At 44.9% G+C, this 21,139-nt stretch overlaps 1 protein-coding gene across 2 annotated transcripts in view; it reads right to left on the bottom strand.

The window, feature by feature from the left end:
- UST (uronyl 2-sulfotransferase) overlaps nt 1–17,773 on the bottom strand; it is a 291,863-nt gene extending 274,090 nt beyond the window's left edge. For both annotated transcript variants that reach the window (XM_025422524.3, XM_025422523.3), the window contains exon 1: nt 17,381–17,773. In XM_025422524.3, the coding sequence (XP_025278309.1) occupies nt 17,381–17,630 (250 nt within the window). In that variant the 5' untranslated portion in view covers nt 17,631–17,773. The remainder of the gene's footprint in view (nt 1–17,380) is intronic.
- Between the last annotated feature and the right edge of the window lie 3,366 nt (nt 17,774–21,139).

Raw genomic sequence — 21,139 nt, 5'->3', positions numbered from 1 at the left:
GACTTGCAAAATCATGGAGTTAATTTCCACCAAAATAAGTGCCAAAAGGGGTGAGAAAGTGAATGAAATAAAGAAACAGCAAACAAACTAGAAGAAAATATACAGACTATATACTTGATGTCAGGATGTAAGGCTTTTCTAAACATAAAAGCAAAGAAAAATACTAAAATACTGATAAAATAAAATAATAAACAGAAGAACAGGAAAAAATAAGATAGTGGTTTAAAAAACCACAGGGCAATGAAAAAACCACGAGTTTATTATCTGTGCACATGGGGAAGGGTTAAAATACTCTTCATCCCAAAAGAACTCTCACAGTTGATGAGAGAAAGAACACATCTAGAGGGGAAAAATGGGGGAGGGTAAAACTCATTCCCTAAAGAAAAAACACATCTTATAAGCACATCTTATAAACACAGTCAAATTGTTCAATGTCACTAATATGCAAGCAGATGGGAATTATAACACGAGAATATCACTTTTCACCAACTGAATGAGTAAAATTTTATAATAGCATAGCCAATGCTAGCAAGGGTACGAGCAAAACAGGTTGTAACTGCTGTAACTGCTGGTGAACTCAACAAAAACTCCGTCCGTTTGTACAAAGAGCAATTTTAACACAGGCATACACTCTGATCCGGCAGTTCCAAGTCTCAGAATTTATCCCAGGGAAGTAGGCAAGAGTGCAAAAGCTGAACAATGTTCATCACAGCTGTATCTAGAATCTTGAAAAACTGGAAAGAGGCTAAATTTCAAACAGCCTCTGCTAAAGGAATCATGGAACATTCACAAGATACTCTGCCACCATGAAAACCAAACTCATCGAAAAATGTGTAAAGACCATTGTGATACTGCCCAGGGGAGGAAGGTGTAACCAAACCAAAGCAGTTGTGAGTAAAGAAGTTAACAAGCTTTTTCTTTTCTTCTTCATCCTTTTCTGTTTTCCATTTCCTCCAATGAGCCTGTATTAATGGTTTTAACTATTTCTTAAAGTTGTGTTGTTAAAGGACAACACCAAGTCCTTCTAATGATTTGCTCTATTTGCATCCAATTATTTGCTCTGGCCATAAAAAAAAAAAAATCCTTCACCAAGAATATGTGGATAAGAAGGACACTTGGCAATGAATTCTGATACTCTACCTCAACGTCAAAATTTAAAACGGTGCAAGAATTTGTAACAACTATGAAGAAACTTCATACCCAACACCAGTTGTTTTATTTCCAATGCTTATTAACGAACTTGACATTAGGCCACAAAATCTGTACATTCACAAATCTCCAAACAGCCTACATTTCAATCCCTTAGATTACAGATATTAAAAGGGGGGTTAAAGCAGATATTTTAAATTTGAATCATGCAAGTATATGATTCTCACTTAAGAAAAATCTAATGGGGCAGCCCTGGTGGCTCAATGGTTTAGCGCCGCCTTCAGCCCAGGGTGTGATCCTGGAGACCAGGGATTGAGTCCCACGTCAGGCTCCCTGCATGGAGCCTGCTTCTCCCTCCGCCTGTGTTTCTGCCTTTCTCTCTCTCAGTCTCTCTCTCTCAGACTCTCTCTCTCTGTCTCTAATAAATAAATAAAATCTTTAAAAAAAAGAAAAGAAAAATCTAATATTCTTAAATTCGAACAAATTGGTAAAGGAAAATCTAATTCAAAAGTTTACAGGGGTGCGTGGCTGTCTCAGTCGGTAGAGCATGAGACTCATGACCTTAGAGTTGTTACCTAGAGCCCCACATTGGGTGTAGAGATTACTTATTTAAAAATCTTTTAAGAAAATAATTTTATAAAACATTTAAATGCACAGAGCTTTAGTCGGCTAGGCCGTACCTTGACTCATGTGTCTTTTTATAAATATTAATTATGTCCTAGAAGTGCTGCAGTGTAGACCCTTGCTGCTCAAAGTGTGATCCTCCAACGGGAGCATGCAGGTGGCATCTGGGAGCTTCTTGGAAATGCAGAATCCCAGGTACCTTTCAAACCTACTGCACCCAAACCTACGGTTAACCATTCCCAGGTGGTCTGAATGCCATTAAAATTTGAGAAGAGTTGGTGTGGAAAAGCCAAAAGCGAACAGATTATGTCACAACAAAACAAATGCTTTTAGAAGAAGTTGAGCATCCCTACATAGCACTGTAAGAGGACTTAATGCACACACCAAACTGCTGCGCCCTATATCTGTCACAGTGGTTCTCTACCTTGCTTGCATATTAGAATTACCTGGGAGCTTTTAACACATACAGGTGCCCAGGCAGCACTCTGACCAAATGAATGTAAATCAGCATTTTCCCAAGATCTCTGGGTAATTCCATCATGCAGCCCGAATTAAGAGCCTGAGACTGGCATAAACTGAGCCTTAACCAAAGAAATCCTCAGCCTCACCACAGCCAGGCACAAATATTCTTCTACTCTCCTCTGGTAGCTTCCCACACGCCCCTACTCATCCCTCTGTCTATGTTAATCCTCAGTCCTACTCTGCCCCTCCACATGGAAGGCAGCCCCATGAGTGTAGTGTCATTGGTCACGCTATCTCCAGCACCCAGCACTTCACTAGAGCTTGATAGACAATTGTTGAAGGAACAATATGGAAGCAAGAGAGAGCAACTGCCAAGCTGAATGCAAAGGAGGATGGGCATGTGAAAACACATTCTCCAAACCTGTAAGGCTCAACGATGCGAAACTTCCATGAAATATCAGCCTAGTGGGCCAGACTTCCTCTGAGATGAACAAAAGTCACCTATCATTCCAACAAGGTGGCTAGGAAACAAATCTGGACGAAGGGGGCTATGTTTTCAAACAGCAATGCCTTATGTCATAAAAGAAGTGAAACGCAAGAAATAGAAGCCCTCCTGGTAACCCAAGGATGTTCTAGTAAATCCTCCCTCGAAGCTAGGGAGCACTCTTACCAACACACCTATGCACACTCTCTATGGCAGAGTTCAGGCACTGCTGTGACTGTGTACATTTCGCAATATAGGCACAGAGACCCACACACCTCTCCCCGGCCATCAGGAACAGGACAGCAAGGCACAAGAATGCTTGGATAAAGTATTTTCCAAATGCATTTGAAAAGTTAGTTATCCAGCTAAAGCTGACGAGACTCAACTGTCATCACTAAATGCTAACTCAAGATATCCTTTGCTCAAGGGACAAGGGCAATAAAAAGAGGTTATGGATCCTAACAAGTCCTTCTTTCTTCCTCCGTTTAATTTCTGGAAACCTCTTCATCTCACAGCAGGACTTGAAGAACATAACCACAAATACTTTAGACTCCGTGAGGCCTTGGAACTCCGCTGGGCAAGCAAACAAGAGCAGCCTTTGGAAATGGGAAAAGCACGAGCAAAGAAAATAATACGGCCTCGCTTCTGTCATCTGCTAAGGCAAAATAAAGACACTGCACCATTTGGTTTTTATATTTGTGCAGCTTTTCAGAATCTTTTGCTCCATGCTCCATTTTCACCTCCACGTCCTATGCAGCTCTTGAGCGTGGCTCCTGTGGAACTGCTCTGAAGAGCATACAGTGCGTCTCTGGAGTAAGCAGCGTTAACCTCACAACTGCTTAAACTGGCATCCAACAAGAAGGTTATGTCAACACTCTTCTCTCTGTAGGTCTTCGGCACAGGAACTCCTCACTCGACCTGCTAAGAGGCCACCACACCGCAGCCCCCAGGCCAGTCTGGCAAGACGGGAGACGCAAGCGTGCCCGCACCCCAGCTGTGCAGACACCTCACCTCCTAACTCAGCCCTGCCCTGACTTCCCTGCCAACTGTCACTTTCTGTTTCCTTCCCCGCCCTGGTAAAAATAACTTCCTCTTCCAGTGTCTAAATCTGTACGTGACTTTACACACATTTTCTGGCACATCATTGGATGAATTTTGACACTAAAGCAGAATGAAATCGCAAGAAATCTGCAATCATATTTCTGTAGAACTCCAACCAGATGAGTCAGTTCCACTTGTTTTCCCAGATATTGAGAAAATACTCCCAGGCAAGATGCTGCATTCTAAGTGGGCGACGTCAGTTCCTTCTGCCTCTGCTTCTTACAGACTCAGCAAAGCCCCGGTGATGGAGGGAGGCGGAGCAGGGTGCAGGGCGCTATTGGGTGTTAACTGTGTGTGGTTCGCTGGCTGCGGTTCCGAGTGGGGACCAGGGTGTCTCAGGGAGCAGACCATCCAGCACAAATATGACACCCAGACCTCTGTACTTAGGGCCTGAGTCGGAGCTTCCGAGAGCTGCCCCGGGCCCCACCTGCCTATCAGAGACGTGCATCAGAACGGTGATGGATGTGGCAGTCATTCTCCAAAGAAGGCGGGTTAGAAGAGAGACACTTCTGATAGTGACTCCTCTCCACAAAGCAGGCTCACCAGCAGAGGGAACTGGAAGTGTCTGTCCTCAGTTCTACGGGCCAGTAAAGGTCCACAGAGGCAAGTGGTTAAGGTACACGAGATCATTCAGTCTTCTCATATGCTTCCTGGCCAGTTGTGTTTCCTCTTCTGTGAACTGCCAGCTCATGTTCTTTGCCTGTTTATCTCATTAATTTTCTTTTTTACTGATTTATTGAACATTCAAATAGCTGCATATTAATCCCATTTTCTAAAGAAACACCTGTCCCCGGTCTGGGTCTTTTGCCTTGTCTATGGGGTGCCGTTGTTCAGAAGGTTCTACTTTTATGGTTGTGTTTTCCTTTTGCTGTTTGTGCTTTCTATGTGTGAAAGTGACTTTAGATGACGAACTACTGGGATCTACATCTATTTTTCTGGACAATATTTATGTGGGGGGCGGGTATGACAGTCATCTTCATATCTTTTATCCTCTGAAAGATGATATAGTCCAATAGACTGTTCTGTATAACTTCCAGAAGAAGTAGCAGAAGCAGATGGAAGCTACACGGAAGTAGCTCACCACACCATAAAGAACTCCCTCTGCCGCTGGAGCTGTCCACAGTGGAAGGGGAGAGGTTGTGAGACTCTCCTCTGAACAATAGAGCTTTCTTATTCCTACTTGTTTTCCTTCTTTCTTCTGATCACATTGTTAGACTCTGAATTCTGGAAAGACACTCTGCTTTCTCTCTCTCTTTCTCTCTCTCTCTCTCTCTCTTCTTTTGCTCTGCCTTCCTAGGGACATTCTGTTTCCCACAATTTCAGGAACAAGATTCTCCCATTATTGTCCAGGCAGACCGTGGCAAATTGGTGATGTCGGGGCAGTGCTGCCAATTTTAATGAGACAAAGCAATGAAAGCAACAAACAAAAAAAAATATGATTAAGACTTTGAAAAGAATGGCCTAAAAAGTTTTCGCATATTGTACTTGCCTTAATCACTTGACTCCTACAATCTTTTAAATAAGCATTTGCTCCCAAAGGAAATAGCCTTACAGTTTTAGTTGCTACAGTTAAGTGGCTTCTTACAACAAATGATTTTAAGAGTAGGTACGGTGCCTGGGTGGTTCAGTCAGTTAAGCATCACTCTTGATTTCCACTCAGGTCATGATCTCCCGGTCACCCCACACTGGGCTCTGCGCTCAGCATAGAATCTGCTTGTCCCTCTCCCTCTGCTCCTTCAGCCATGTGCACATGTGCATGTGCACGTTTTCTCTATAAATAGATAGGTAGATGGATCAATAAATAAATACCTTTAAAAAAAATAGGCAGGACCTTGGTAAACACCTAAATCAGTGATTCTAAAAATCTCCTAGAGAATCTCTCTAGAGAACCCCAAATCCACACTTATTCTCCCATTCCTGGCCACTGGGACACAGTCCTAGACTGATCATCAAGACCATATGGAAACATTGCTGCTGATGGGGGTCTTAAAAGGAAAAACAATGGAGAATCATGGACCTAATCAAACATCTTCATTTTAGAGGTAAAGAAACCTAAGTCTAAGAGGCTCGTGTGACTTAAGAGCACTGACCACCGCAGTATTTGGGAACCCTTACAGAACCACGTCCTGTACCCCTCACAGCAACCCCCATAGTTTTGCTTCTGATTCTCCAGGGCAGAAGGCATTCATGTCAAACAGCCCTCGTGTTAAAGCAGGAAGCTCTGCACAGGAATTGCAAGGTCATGGTTTTGCTAAACAAAAATTTAACTTTCTATTAAATAATGTAAAATCACATTTGCTTTCAACTTCTCAAGGACTTGAGTGACCAGCTAAGGCAGATAGTAATGTCCTGTGGCTCTCACATGCACCAGCATCCAAGGCAGGGCAGGTCAAGATAACTCGAAGAAACGGAATATGCAGAACAGAGGCAGGTTCACAAATCTCTGGGCAAAGACATGATCCATGACTCGGGTCCACTGTTCTAGCTCTGACCTCCAATAGACAGGAAGCAGGAACCAGAAAAAAGCAAGTGGTCATACTACTGAGCATGGTAGTTCCATCTTAAGTGGGAGGAGTTCTCACAGCTGTCACAGTGTCTGCCTGGTATTCTGATGGCTTGAAAGGGCATGAGTTACAGATCACTAATCCAGTCCTCGAACAGCAGGCCATCCCAGAGCATAAGCTGTACCATGCCCCCTCTGCCCAACTATCTTTATTTTATGAATGCGGGGGAAAAGGTGTGGATAAATTCAAAACAGAGCAAACCAGGCTGTGTGCAGAATGTGTTCTTTCCAAACTGTTTCCAGGAAGCAAAAGAGAAGCTGGAAGGTTGGTGTGTGCATTATTAATGGGGCAAATGACTGGAACTTGTCAGCTGTTGAAGAGCCTTCACCAATCTGAGGGTGAGGTGACAAGATAAGCCCCAAGGATACTAGTTTAGTACATTCATATTTCTTGATTAGATTGGTGCTTTCTATTGGAAGCCAAGCCAGGAGGGGGTCTGCACATTCCACCAGGATTTGTGTTTGTATGAGTGTGTGCTCCTGGTGCATGGATGTTTATGTGCCAGAAGAAAAGGGAGCCTAAGAGAAGCAAAGGACAAAGTGAGAAAATTGACATTTGTTGAATATGAATGCCAGGCCTTGGGTTAGGTAAGTATCCTACAAAATAGCACTTACCAATCTCATCATATAGATCAAAATACCTGAGGTTCAGAGAAGTTAAGAAAATTGCCCAAGTTCTCCCAGCTGATAAGTAGTAGCACAGTGATTCACATCAAAATCTCTGCTCTCAAACCTCTATTCTTTTTAACACCTGATGCTTTTGGACCATAGGTCTTCCATGAATATTTGCTGAATGATTGAACAAAAGAATTTATATGTTTCCGAAAACTTCCATTTCTACTTTCATCAAGACTGTGAAAGTCACACTCACTGAGCTAGGAAAAAAAAAAAAAAAACAATGTTTCCAGAAATGTAGTACAGTTAAATGTAAATAATTACTTAAATCAGGGATCCCTGGGTGGCGCAGCGGTTTGGCGCCTGCCTTTGGCCCAGGGCGCGATCCTGGAGACCCGGGATCGAATCCCACATCGGGCTCCCGGTGCATGGAGCCTGCTTCTCCCTCTGCCTATGTCTCTGCCTCTCTCTCTCTATCTCTGTGTGACTATCATAAATAAATAAAAAAAAAATTAAAAAAAAAAAATAAAAAAAAAAAAAAAAAATAATTACTTAAATCATTTAGCAATGAGTGAACTAAGAACTGCTTAATCAAAGCCATGACATAGATTATTTTAATACCTTTTGTCAAACAAGGGTCAATGGGTTTGTGCACTGAGCCCTAATTTTATAGCTTCTCATTTTGCCATTCTAGGTTTAAATCCATTTGATCACTACTTCAAAAACCATATCATCTTTTGGTCTCACATCCTTAAAGACAAAAAGTCATGCTGGAAATGGACTAGCTAATTTAACACAAATTGCTAGATAAGGAAGACACTGGCTTAGGGAAATAAACTATCTGCAAACTCCCAAAACAACTGGCCGGGGTTTGGGAAAATGACAAAAAACAGGAGGTCTGCGTTCTAGTTATAAACAGCCAAAGCGGGGCACCTGGGTGGCTCAGTGGTTGAGCGTCTGCCTTTAGCTCAAGTCACGAGCCAGAGGTCCTGAGATTGAGTTTTGCTTCAGGCTCCCTGCAGGGAGCCTGCTTCTCCCTCTGCCTATGTCTCTGCCTCTCTCTGGGTGTCTCTCATGAATAAATAAATAAATAAAATCTTTTTAAAAATAAAATAAACAGGGATCCCTGGGTGGCGCAGCGGTTTAGCGCCTGCCTTTGGCCCAGGGCGCGATCCTGGAGACTCGGAATCGAATCCCACGTCGGGCTCCCGGTGCATGGAGCCTGCTTCTCCCTCTGCCTATGTCTCTGCCTCTCTCTCTCTCTCTCTCTCTCTCTCTCTCTCTGTGTGACTATCATAAATAAATAAATAAAAATAAAATAAAATAAAATAAACAGCCAAAGCTTTAGATCCATCTCAGGTATTCTTAATTACAGGGAGAGGGACGCCTGGGTAGCTCAGCAGTTGAGCGTCTGCCTTTGGCTCAGGGCGTGATCCCGGAGTCAGGGATCAAGTCCCACATTGGTCTCCCTGCAAGGGGTCTGCTTCTCCCTCTGCCTGTGTCTCTGCCTCTCTCTCCCTGTATCTCTCATGAATAAATAAATAAAATCTCTTTTAAAAATTACAGGGAGAACTCCATAAATGTAATTCCAAATCTCCAGAGGTAAGAGGTGGACAATTAAACCCCTTGCACAGAGGAAATCTTTACAGAACTCTATGTCATAGTAGCTTTACTATCTTTGCTTGGAGCCTATGCTTTCAACAACCAGGAAGAGACAGGCCATAGACATCACCTGAGCATAGGTCTTTCCTGGCACTCTTCTTCTCCATGTTCTCTACTTAAAATACAGACCAAACAAAGCAGGATGTAGAACCCTCACAAAGAACAGTCTGCTTAGCAAATATATTGAATCAACAGTTCCTGAGGGCCTGTGCAGAGCACCCAGGAGGGGTGTCAGAGTAGAGATGGATGGTGCTGAATGAAGAAGCTTCCTCCTTTCAAGGAGTTTGCCCACAAACTATCACACTACAAAGTAGACTATCACAACTTCAGACATGATCATGAACCAATTCCAGGAGTTCAGAGATCATCCATCATTGGAATTTGAGCTTCCTAAACCATCAGCAGAGAGGCCATAGCGGAAGCATAGTCATATAACAAGAGACAAGAAAAATGAGCCAGCGGCTATCTTTGGGAAATGACAGAAACTGACACAGACCCTGAGTCAGTCAGACCCAGAGGTGCAGCATACCCTCAACACTAAACAGCTATCTGGCTCCCAGGTCATTTTCAATATGAGAGTAGTGCAAATTATTCAAATTGAGCCTCTCCCAAGCAGCATAGAATTGACTGTATCTATCTTAAAGCTTCTCATTTTGAAAATACATATATTTAGGGTACCTGGGTGGCTCAGTTGGTTAAGCGTCTGTCCTCGACTCAGCTCATGGTCCCAGTGTCCTGGGATCGAGTCCCACTTCAGGCTCCCTGCTCATGCGGCAGGGGGGAAGGGTCTGCTTCTCCCTCTGCTCCTCTCCCCGAATTGTGCTCATGCTCTCTCAGATAATACATATATTTAAAACATGCTAAATATGTCTAATACTTTTTGAAAAACAACTAATATTTCTTTCTAAAATTCATGTTAATTTACTAAAGAGAAACAAATACACATAATATTGTTGTGTATATTTGTTCTGTATGTTATACCACAATGTGAATTTAAAAAATGAATTGCATATGAATTCTGATTTTATGAGAATACTCAAGATATCCTTGGTGACTGACCCTGTATTACCTTGTTAAGCAACATGATGTACCCAAATGTTTTCCCCTGCTGAGTTCATAGCTCCATTCTAGTGAGCAAAAACAGGACAAAAATACTCACATAAATTGTACTATAACCTGCTGTTTAAAACTAGCTACACTCGGGATCCCTGGGTGGCGCAGCGGTTTAGCACCTGCCTTTGGCCCAGGGCACGATCCTGGAGACCCGGGATCAAATCCCATGTCGGGCTCCCTGCATGGAGCCTGCTTCTCCCTCTGCCTATGTCTCTGCCCCTCTCTCTCTCTCTCTCTCTCTCTCTGTGACTATCATGAATAAATAAATAAAATCTTTAAAAAATAAAACTAGCTACACTCATATTTCACATATAAGTCACAGTAATCTTTATGAAATCTATAAAATGGGTTAGTGCTAGCTATACATGAAGTTTCATACATGAGAGCTAAATGTAGATAACCAAAAGGTTTCCTACTCAAAGTGATCCATAACTGCAAACAAGACTCCCAAGGTTCTTTTGAAGAGATCCTTCTTTTTGGTTAATTGTTAGGAATTTATTTAGAATTTACTATATACCCAGATTCTGTACTTAGCACTTTGAAAGTGACTAAAGTATGAAACTAAGGTGTCCCTTTAGAAGGTGCACACCTATAATATAGAGAACAATACATAACATATTGTGTTTCAGCCAATACCATCTTTTGCAACTTCAAAATAAGCAGCAAAATCATGTAACAGGGGGGTGTCTGGGTGGTTCACTTGGTTAAGCATCTGCCTTTGGCTGGGGTCATGATCCCAGAGTCTCAGATCATGCCCCACAATAGGCTCCCCGCTGAGCAGGAAGCCTGCTTCTCCCTCTCCTCTCCACTCATGCTCTATCATTATCTCTGTCACTATCTCAAATAAATAAATGAAATCTTTAAAAAAAAAAAAACCCACAAATCTGACAAGGATCTAGTATCCAGAATACATAAAGAACCCTTAAAATTAAAACACACACACACACACACACACAACCCAATTCAAAAATGGGCCAAGTAGGTGCCTGGGTGGTACAGTCAGTTGAGCAGCCTACTCTTGGTTTTGGCTCAGGCCATATCTCAGGATCATGAGATCAAGCCCCGCAGTGGGCTCCATGCTCAGGGTGGAGTCTGTTTGAGATTTTCTCTCTCTCTCTCTCTCTGCCCCTCTCCCCTGCACTCGCTCTCTCTAAAATAAATAAATAAATCTTTTTTAAAAATGGGCAAAGGATGTGAATAGACATTTTTCCAAAGAAGACATACAAATGACCAATAAGCAAATGAAAAGACGTTCAACATCACTCATCATTAGTGAAATGCAAAACAAAACCACAACAAAATACCACTTCACACCCACTGGAATGGGGGTAATCAAAGTAATGAAAAATGACAAGTGTTGGTGAAGATGTAGAGAAACTGGAACTCTCATATGTTGCTGTTGGGGATGTTCAACGGTGCGGCCACTATGAAAAACATCTTGGCGGTTCCTCAATAAATTAAACATAGAATTACCATATGACTTAGCAATCCACTTCTAAGTATATATCCCAAGGAACAGTAAATAGGTATTCAAACAAAAACTTGCCCACAAAAGTTCACAGAAGCACCATGCATAATAGCCAAAAGACAGAAACAACCCAAGTGCTCATCAACACATGAATGGACAAACAAAATGCAGTATATCCTGTGGAATATTATCCAGTTATTAAAAGGAATGAAGTAGGGATACATGCAACAACATAAATGAACCATGACAACAATATGCCAAGTGAAAGCAGCCAGTCACAAAAGACCACATATCATACAGCTTCATTTCTAGGAGATGTCCAGCATAGCAAATCTATAGAGACAGAACATAGATTAGAATTGACTTAGGGCTGAGGAGATGGAGGAATAAGGGGGTGACAGCCAAAGGGTATGGGCTTCCTCTCTGTGCTGATGAAAATGCTCTAAAATCCACAATAGCAATGGTTGCACTTGTCTATGAATACACTGAAAACTATTAAACTATTAAAAGCTTTAAACGGGTGAACTGTATGGTTTTTTAAATTATATCTCAACAAAACTGTTTTAAAAATTAATAGCAATACCGAAATGTGCTTCATTTGGACTTTTCTCACCCAAAAGTTGCTACATGTGTTTGATTTTTGCAAATAAGAGTTTTTGTTGGAATATCCATGTTTCTGTCTCCATTTCTAATAAATGAAAGGGTTTACAGCTACCACTGCTTAAAGCTGAGTTTCTATAACAAAAATCAATATGGTAAGACAACATTTATTTGTGGTCAAATCATACATCTTGCAAAACAAAAAGAAAAGCAAAGAGAGCAAGTGATAACTTCTAACAATTCAAGCAGCCACAGGCTGTCAAATAAGATGTCTTTTCATTGTCCATCACTGCTCTCCATCAGGACAGCTGCAGGGCAAGCTACAGTATCTGCTCCTGAACTTCTCTCAAGGGAAGCAAAAGATACTATTTCTTCTGGGACCCAACAAGCTTGACCACTTTCGTTCTGGTTTCTCAAACACAAAGCCAACTAGTGTTTTAAACCTGGATTGATGACAGGGAATTTGAGGAAAGACAGTATCCAGATAATACATATTTATATGTACTTTTAAACAATTCATACTGAGACTAGTCTACATCAGAAATAGTTTACAAAGCAGAGTGCTTTTCACCATTCATGCCATGTGTTTACAGAACAGTCTGCCGTAGCTGAATTCCATCTTGTGTCCTTCGTCTAATACCAGTGCTACTGTGTCCGGGGCCAACCCTCTAAGACACATTTGCAGCTATGGACAAGAATGCCATTTTCTTTTTATGTCAACAATTTCTATTGATCACATCATATTTAATGCATTCATTTCCTAGATTGCTGTCTGGGGCCCAGAGCACTATATATAAACCATGCCTGATGTGCAGAAGCAAAATTAAATTTGACTTTTAAGGTTGAAAGAAATGATTTTGTAACGGATCTGGATCTCTATTTTCACTTTTTCCTTTATATTCATTTAAACCTGGGGAATTTCAAATTCTATAAAGTTCCATCTCTTTCTCTCTCATTTCTTGACTCAAAACTGCCATGCTCATGTAGAGTATATAAAGAATGGCAATTCTGAAAACTGAAATAGAAGTAGTGTATCTCTATTGAAAGTAGTATAATTTAAAAATGGAAAGGAAAGCATGTCAATTTGAGATCGACCCAAAAAATTTAGTTCCCATAAAGGCTAAATCACATATCTAAGGCTTGATGATAAATCATTAGAGTTTGCCGGTTGTATAAGATCTGTAGTAAGCCATCTGGTGCATTCAGTTTACATCAGGGTAACGAGTGTTATTCCAAGTTTCTGATATTTCCACAGCTCATAAGTAATGAGACTACTGGCAGAGGCTGTATCATAACCTAATTTCTGGGGGAGATTTTACTTGATTTTTATTTGCTTTCCATAGCAAATCAAAGTCTGAATGCCACTTCAAAAAAAGCAAATAATTTCACCGAATTGGAAAAACTATAGTCCCCAAGCTTAGGGATAGGCATTTGCCAAACCCATGCATTTTACCCCACGTATGCTCCTGTTCTTCCTCTACCCATTTCAAGGAGGGAAAAATCAAGACCACAGTTATTCCTGCATAATCCACCCCGCTCCCAATTTACTTTGCTTTTTTTCAGATCTGTTGCAACAGAAAGTATCTTTAAGGAGAATAGACTCTGCCCATTCCCAAACAAACTAGGAAAGAACTCTTTGACCCAGCTTCTATGGGAAGAGAAAGCATCATTACTGCCTCCTTTCCCTTTCTTTCCCTACTATTCCTTCTGGTTGCCAGCTCCACCCCATTCCACGGATCTCCTAACCTCAGAGAGTCTAAAGCCAGCTGGAGTTGCAGCTGTTGGCTGGTCCTTCCCTTGAAACAATGGGACTTAAACAGCAAAGCAGATGCATTTTTAAGAGTTGCAATGTAAAAGATGAAACCATGTACATCACCTTTAAAATACTTGCTGAATCTCCTCTCTCTCATCTCCTTTCTTTTGCTCAACTGTGTAAGAGGCATCCTGACAGTAAAGCTTTACTCTGGAACCATGGTTCTCGAACCTCAGCCTGCAATAGCGTCACCTGGAAGACTTGCTAAAATACAGATTGCTGAGACCTAGGCCCTTCATTCAGTTGGTCTGGAGTGAGCCCTGAGAATCTGCATTCATAACAAGTTTCCCAGATGGTGATGATGCTGCAGGTCCAGGGACCACAAACTGAAAACTACCAGCCTCAACAAAGAACAAATTGCTAAGGGAATAACAGAAAGATCAGGAATTTCAGATCATAATTGACATCACCTCCAGTTGAGTGGTTCTCGGAGAGATGAGCGTGCCTGTACCCAGAGATAAAAACAGGAAGGTGGAGTTAAGAGGAGACCAGCTAGGGGCACCTGGATGGCTCAGTCAGTTAAGCGTCTGCCTCTGGCTTAGGTCATGATCCCAGATCAAGCCCCACTGTCAGGCTCCCTCACTGTCGGGCTCCCAGCTCTGGAGGGGAAACTGCTTCTCCCCCTCCATTTGCCTGCCACTCACTCTGCTTGTGCTCTCTCTTTATGTCAAATAAATAAATAAAATCTTAAAAAAGAGAGAGAGACCAGCTGCTTGACTTCTTTCCCTTCTCTGCTGGCACCTTAAGATACTCAGAAAAAAAGTATCAAAGAAAGTGAACTTATGCAAATAAATGATTATTTTTAGCCAGTCAGCTCTTTATATTGCCCTTGCATCTTGGCTGCTGGTAGGGTTATACAGGAGGTGCCTGAATCAGACAGATTTGGGTTCAAGTCTTGCCTTACTTGCTGTGTGTCCCTCAGCAAGTCTGTGAATCTCTGTGTTCTCATTTCTCCCACATCAAAAATGGGAACAACAGGGACGCCTGGGTGGCTCAGAAGTTTAGAGCCTGCCTTTGGCCCAGGGCGTGAACCTGGAGTCCTGGGATCAAGTCCCACACTGGGCTCCCTGCATGGAGCCTGCTTCTCCCTCTGCCTGTGTCTCTGCTTCTCTCTGTGTGTCTCTCATTAATAAATAAATAAAATCTTTAAAAAAAAATGGGAACAACAATCGAACCTACCCGTAAGATTGCTATGTGGATACAATTTCATTCTGCATGTGCATTTACTAGAACACAACAATACATGTTATCATTTATCATGAATGGTCATATCTCCTGGCTTTACTGTGAGAATATTCAATATGTTAACTATCAAACGACTTATTTGATAAAATAGGTTCGATTATTTTTGCCATAAATATCAAGCACCTACTGTGTGTCAGGTGTATAATATTATATAAGCATATTAAAATAATATCCAGTCAAGAAAATTTTTTGCTATAAATATTATTTTGATTTGGAAAATGTTGACTTTAGATAAACTTATATTTAAGAAAAATGCTTGCCTCTAAAATTGGATAACTCAGGAAATTGAGAGGATATGTTTACTAACCACAAATTTTGTTTTGACAGACACTAAAATAATAGAATGAAGGAAACAAGAGGTAAGTATTCTGCAGATACCTTGGCCTTATATTATTAAGGGCATATTTTAGACCCTCTTAAAGACCACAAGCGCACTTTTCCCCAAAATCATTATATTTGTGTAACAAAACAACAGGGAACAAATTTGGCCAAGGTGTCCTATTTCCAGTTCACAGTGATGTCATTTTTTTTAAACCCATCATGTCAGTCAGAAACTTAATGATGAGTTAGTAACAGGAGCAGTGCTCAATCCATCAGGTTTTCCCAGTTCCCCTGAGGGAATTCACCCTTCTACCACCTGCGCCCCCAAATTCATCAGGCCTCTTTTTTTGAAGTATAGAATGAAAGCACTCGATTCTGGGGGCAATACACTTTTGGCTCAATTTTCAAAAGGTTAACATGCTAGCTACTGCAGTGTCTTGATCTCACCCTCAGTAGGGCCCTTGTTCTTTCCTCTCAGGCTTTCCTGCCCACAAGAAGGGATCAGAAAACAGGATTTCAGGAGCTGGGTGGAGATCTGAGATATAACCTCGTCCAGCCCCTAACTTTACTAGTGAAAAGCTAAGGCCAAGGACGTCTGACTGCCCTGCCTAAAGCCAAGTGCTCTTGAGGACACTAGATACAGATACCCTCATTCCTCATCCACTGTTTTCCCTGCGCCCCACCAGCCTCCAGATTTTAAGGGGAATTCCAACAAAGAATTTATCAGATTTTATAGACCTCTGGGCTTCAAAAACACTTCCCAATGCCAATTAACAGTGACTGTTGTTGACTGTCAAAAAAAAAAAAAGTTGGCTTTGTAACTCTAGCAGGTGTCTCCGAACCAACCTATTTTGGACACTCCAAAATACAGAACTCAGGGAAAGAACTGATTTGACTCCCTAATAAACGTGCATATTATCCCAAACCCTCTTAAGAAACCTGATGCTAAGGATTGTACTTTGGAAATATGCAAATACCTTGGACAATATTCTCCTTTAATCTCCCCTTAAAACATCGGACAAAAGCCATAGTTCTCCAAAGTTTCTGCTGAAATGGAAGCACACCTTTGAAAATCTCAGCTTCTCTACAGGGAAAGGACATCATTTTATCTGCGTTTATATTTCAAAACGCTCCAGGACTTTTGTCACTTTGCTGAGGTGGTTGGTTTGTTGTTGTTATGTTGGTTTTTTTTTTTTTTTCCTTCGAAAACGGCCTGCGATCTAGACCTGTGGCTTCTGCGACTAGGGGACTTTTGAGGTTAAGTGTGGCAGCTCCAGCCGCCCGGAGCCTTTTGGCCCGAGACGGTCCAGCGCTTGAGAGGCTCCCCTTCGCCGCCCGCTCGCGTCGGGCAGATGCCGGATGTCGGCCCGGGGGCTCGGGGTCACCCCCTGGACATTCATTCGCAAGCCGCCGGCGCCTCCGCAGCCTCCCGCGCCCGCACGACCTGCTCTGGCCACGACGCGCCGGGGACTCGCAGCCTCGCTCGGCCCGGCGCGCGCCAGCCGCGGACCCGGGACCTGGGCGTGCGCTCGCCGGCCCCCGCGCCCAGCTGCGGGGCGCGCCCTCTCTGCAGCCGCTCTTCCCTCCCCGTGCAACCCCTTCCCCCCACACAGGCGGCCTCGCGTCTAAGAAACCAACCATAAGCCCCCCACACACCCCAAAAAAGTTCTGACTTGAGACACACGCAGCGCAGAGGATCTTCGGGTCAAAGCAGGCGACACCGCCGGCCCCGGGCCCCCCGGTCCCCCGGCGCAGCCGCGCCCCGCGCCCCCCTCGCTGCCGCGGAAGCCAAGCCGGCCCAGGTCAGCAAAGGGCTCCAAGGCTGCCCCTGGGCCACCGAGGCGGCGAGCGGCGGGGCGGACGAGCCAACCGCCCCCCCGCGCCCCGCACGACCCCGGGCGCTCACGAGACGGGACTGCGGCCGCCGGCAGAGCCCCGGGGGGGGGCGGGGGAGAAAGCACGCGCTGCACACGCCCACGCCCACGAGCACACACGCCCGCCCCCCGCCCCGGCAGCGCCTCCCCCCGGCCCGCCGCCCGGGTCGCACCTGGGAGCCTCGGGGCGCGGCGGCGGCCGCGGAGCCACAAGTCCCCGGCGCGCCCCTCTCGCCCCGCACGAGCTGGCGCGGCCCGCGCCGCCCTCGCCCGCCCCCCTCCTTACCCAGATACTGCCGCAGGTCGAGCAGGAAGCGAGGGGGTCCCCCGCTGAGCTGATAGAAGAGGGAACCCAGGCAGAAGACCAGCAGGACGGCCATGCAGAAGCCGTAGTCCCGGAGGGAGAAGCGCAGGAAAGGCAGCAGAGAGACCCGGCGCTTCCAGCCGCCCAGGCCCGGAGGGGCGCCCCCCAGAGGGGCCCCATGGGGCCAGGGATCCGCGCCGCCCCCGGGATGCTGCTGCTGCTTCTTCTTCATCGCCTGCTCCGCCGCCTCGCACAGCCTGCCCGAGCCGGGAAGGGGTCACCCATCCGCCTGCGAGGAGGAGAGCCCGGCCGGCCGGCTGCACATGGGCAGGGCCGCGCGGAGGGCAGCGGGTGGGGGCGGGGAGGGGCCGAAGTTGCCGGGCTCAGGAGACTTTCCTCGGCATGGTCCCCGCCGCCGCGGCCCGAGCGGCCGAGGTGCCGGCCCCGGCTCAGCCCGCGCCCGCGCCCGCGCCCGCGCCCGCTAGCGCCCCCGCGCCCGCGCCCGCCGCGCCCCGCCGCGCCCCGGGCTCGCTCGCGGCCGCCGGGGCTCGCCTCCAGCGCCAGCGCGGACCCCCGGCTTTGTGTCCGTCGGTCTCGGCGCGTTTTGTCCCGATTCAGACTCCTCTAAAAGACGGCAGGGAGGAACAGGAGGCGGACACCACCCCCTCGCTCCACCTCCTTGACAGGGGTTTGCCTCCTCTCCTCCCCTTCCCTTCTCCGGCTCTCCGCAGCCCTCTCTCCTCCCTCGGCCCTCCCTCTCGGCGCGCGGGTCTCCGGGTTTCTCCCGGGTGTCACGTTACTGCCTCTGACCGGGGGGCGGGGGGGGCGGCGATTATTCACAACTAGGAAGAAAGTTTCTGGGTGTTTTTCTCCTTCCCCCTTTCTCTGCAATCTGGCCTCAGTTTCTGCGCCACCAGCGACCTCTTGGGGGCCCCGCTGACTTCCCTCTCGTAAACAGTCCCCGGCAGGAAGAAGCACAACTTCTACTCTCTCTATATTATATATATATTATATACATATACATGTACTTTTTTTTTTTTTTCATTTCAGAAACTTGATTCTCCTTCTGTATCCTGAGCTGCCTACAAAAGGCCAGTAAAAGGTACTTGGGTATATGTTCAAGCCTTTACTGAGTTGGTCAAAGAGCAAGTGATGTGAATTCTAGTGAAACATGCCCCCGCGGAGCCAGGCTCACGGCCCGACTCCTAGAAGAGAAAGGGAAGAGGACGCTCTCTTCTTGCTCGCCCTGGCTCTTCGGCTACTCCTCCACAGAGCTGCTCATCCGCATAGCGGCCAGAGAGGCACGGGGGTGGTACTGAGAGAACTCAGGGAGGTCCTTCCTCTAGGAGATTTGTAGGGAAAGGGGCCTTACATACCCATTTCCTTCCATGGGAAGCTTCTGGACCTGAAAGAAACACCACCACCACCCCATCCAAAGTAGATAGATGGCATGGAACACAGATCTGGCGATGGGGGTGGGAGATGCATGAAAGGGCTGGTCTCATCAGCCACACTTTAAGTAAGAATCATTTGTTGCTTATATAGAAGTCCCACCACCTGAGGCTTAGGGGACTTGCCCAGGGACACAGAGCTACCTGGAGTGGGTTGGAGAGCCACACTCATATCTGTTTGACCCTCAAGCCTACTATGCTAACCACTGCACTGCACTATCTCCCAGCTAGGGTTTTGGGGTTCCCCCCATTATTTGCATAGTGATTGGAGAAAGAGATATATAGCTCATTGAGCCCAGGCCACCTTGAATAACAGAAGCCTTGGATTTTTGGTGCCTCTCATCTGTGGCTCCCCTGTCACTGTGACATTCTGGTAGTCGACAACCCCTTTGCAAGGAAAAATCAGCAGCCAGGGGCCTCTATGATTCTAAGACTGATTTTCCTTTTTTTTTTTTTTTTTAATTTTTTATTTACTTATGATAGTCACAGAGAGAGAGAGAGAGAGAGAGAGAGGCAGAGACACAGGCAGAGGGAGAAGCAGGCTCCATGCACCGGGAGCCCGACGTGGGATTCGATCCCGGGTCTCCAGGATCGCGCCCTGGGCCAAAGGCAGGCGCCAAACCGCTGCGCCATCCAGGGATCCCTCCTGAAAATCTTTTTAAAGGTGGATATCTGAAAACTTTTCTGTGGAAAACTAGGGAATAGGATCCTGAGATCAAGAGCTTCTAATTTAAGAACAATATGATTTAACCATAATAATCCATATATAAATTGTGCTTGGTTTGAAATGAGTGAAGAGGACACACAGATCATAAACTGGAGGGAGTTACAAATGAGGTGGGTAGTGCCATACACACACACATAAGCTCTACCTTCTAGTTCTTTTGTCCTAGCCCACTTTCTCAGAGACCAGAGGCTGCTTTGGGACCCCAAGCAAAGGGCAGCCCCTTTGTTCTATCACCAAAAATCCAAAATAGACTGTTAATGGTTTGTTTCACATTTATTCCATGAATCAGAGATTTCTGTGGATTAATATGCACATCTGAGAAATGTGAATGCCCCTGAGAGAATTAAGCCAATCAGTCATTGCCCATTAATGCGAATTACTTTAATCACCACACTGAGTAGCCCAGAATAGGCTCTCAATTAATAATTTTTGAGTTAATGAAGAGGGACTGAGGGATGGGAGAGCAAAGCAATGCTGATAATGTTTCAGAGACCACCTTTGACAAATGGGACCTGTACCTGTGGCCCAGCCCTGTGATATGAATGTTTTTCATTAGATGTACTGTGCAAGATCCCGCGTGCTCACAAGGCCTGCCCGGGGTCTAGAGACTTCTCTCCCAGAATGATTTGGGAAACCTTCCAATTCTTTCCCCCCAACAAAGGAATCTGAGCAAGAGTGAGGTTTTAACAGGGAGATGAAGCAGGAAGAAAGGAAATAAACAGCTGTAAAAGTAAGTAAATATGGGAATAAATGGTTTTTTTCCATTGTGAAAAAGTTGTGAGGCAGGTACAAGGGGCAGACCCAGCTTAGAAGAAACACACTGTGACGTGAAGAATTTTAGAAAGAAAAAGCAGGTCAGTTTTTCAAAGATCACATTAATGGACACCTTCAAAAATGCAGGAAGGAGTAGAAACCAAGATACAAAGAAGTTTCATGCGGAAAAAAAAATGCCTTGAATTTTCACCTAACAGAGACATAGATTTGGGCGTAAAACTTTGTTCTTTGAAGTCCTATAAAAGTCCCATCAAAAAAGAAAAACAAACTTTTAATCTAAAATACCCTGATGAATGGTATCTTTATTGAAACCACTTAATAGATCAACTAATTATAGGAATTTGGCAACAGTGTTCTATTATTAGTCTTATATTGAATATGGTTTAGTTAACACCTTAACCTCCCCTCCAATATCTCGAGCTTCTTCATTCCTTTTCTCTTCAGTGACTTGTCCTCTGTCTCATCGGAGCCACTCCTTTTCAGCAGTAGCACCCTCTGACCATCAGCTTCTGTCCTGCTTAGCTCCTTGAGTCCCCTCACTCTGGCAATTTCTCAGCCTTTTCAAGGATCGTCAACTTTTCAGTCCATCCTTCCTCTTGTGTGTTCACTTGCTTCCTTCTCCAGTTTTGATTCCTGATCCTTCCTTGTGATCCCTGTCTTACAGACACCCCTTCACTCCCTGGTTCCTTCCAGTTTACATAGTACGAACTTGCCTGGCCAAACCTTGTGAAACCCAGCAGTGTCACCGGAACTGGACTGCAGAAAGACACACAGTACTGCTGACTGCTT

Source organism: Canis lupus, chromosome 1 (assembly GCF_003254725.2).
Source record: "Canis lupus dingo isolate Sandy chromosome 1, ASM325472v2, whole genome shotgun sequence".
Taxonomy (NCBI): domain Eukaryota; kingdom Metazoa; phylum Chordata; class Mammalia; order Carnivora; family Canidae; genus Canis; species Canis lupus.
The sequence above is the reverse complement of the archived record's forward strand: the minus strand, read 5'-3'. Positions and strand labels throughout refer to the sequence as shown.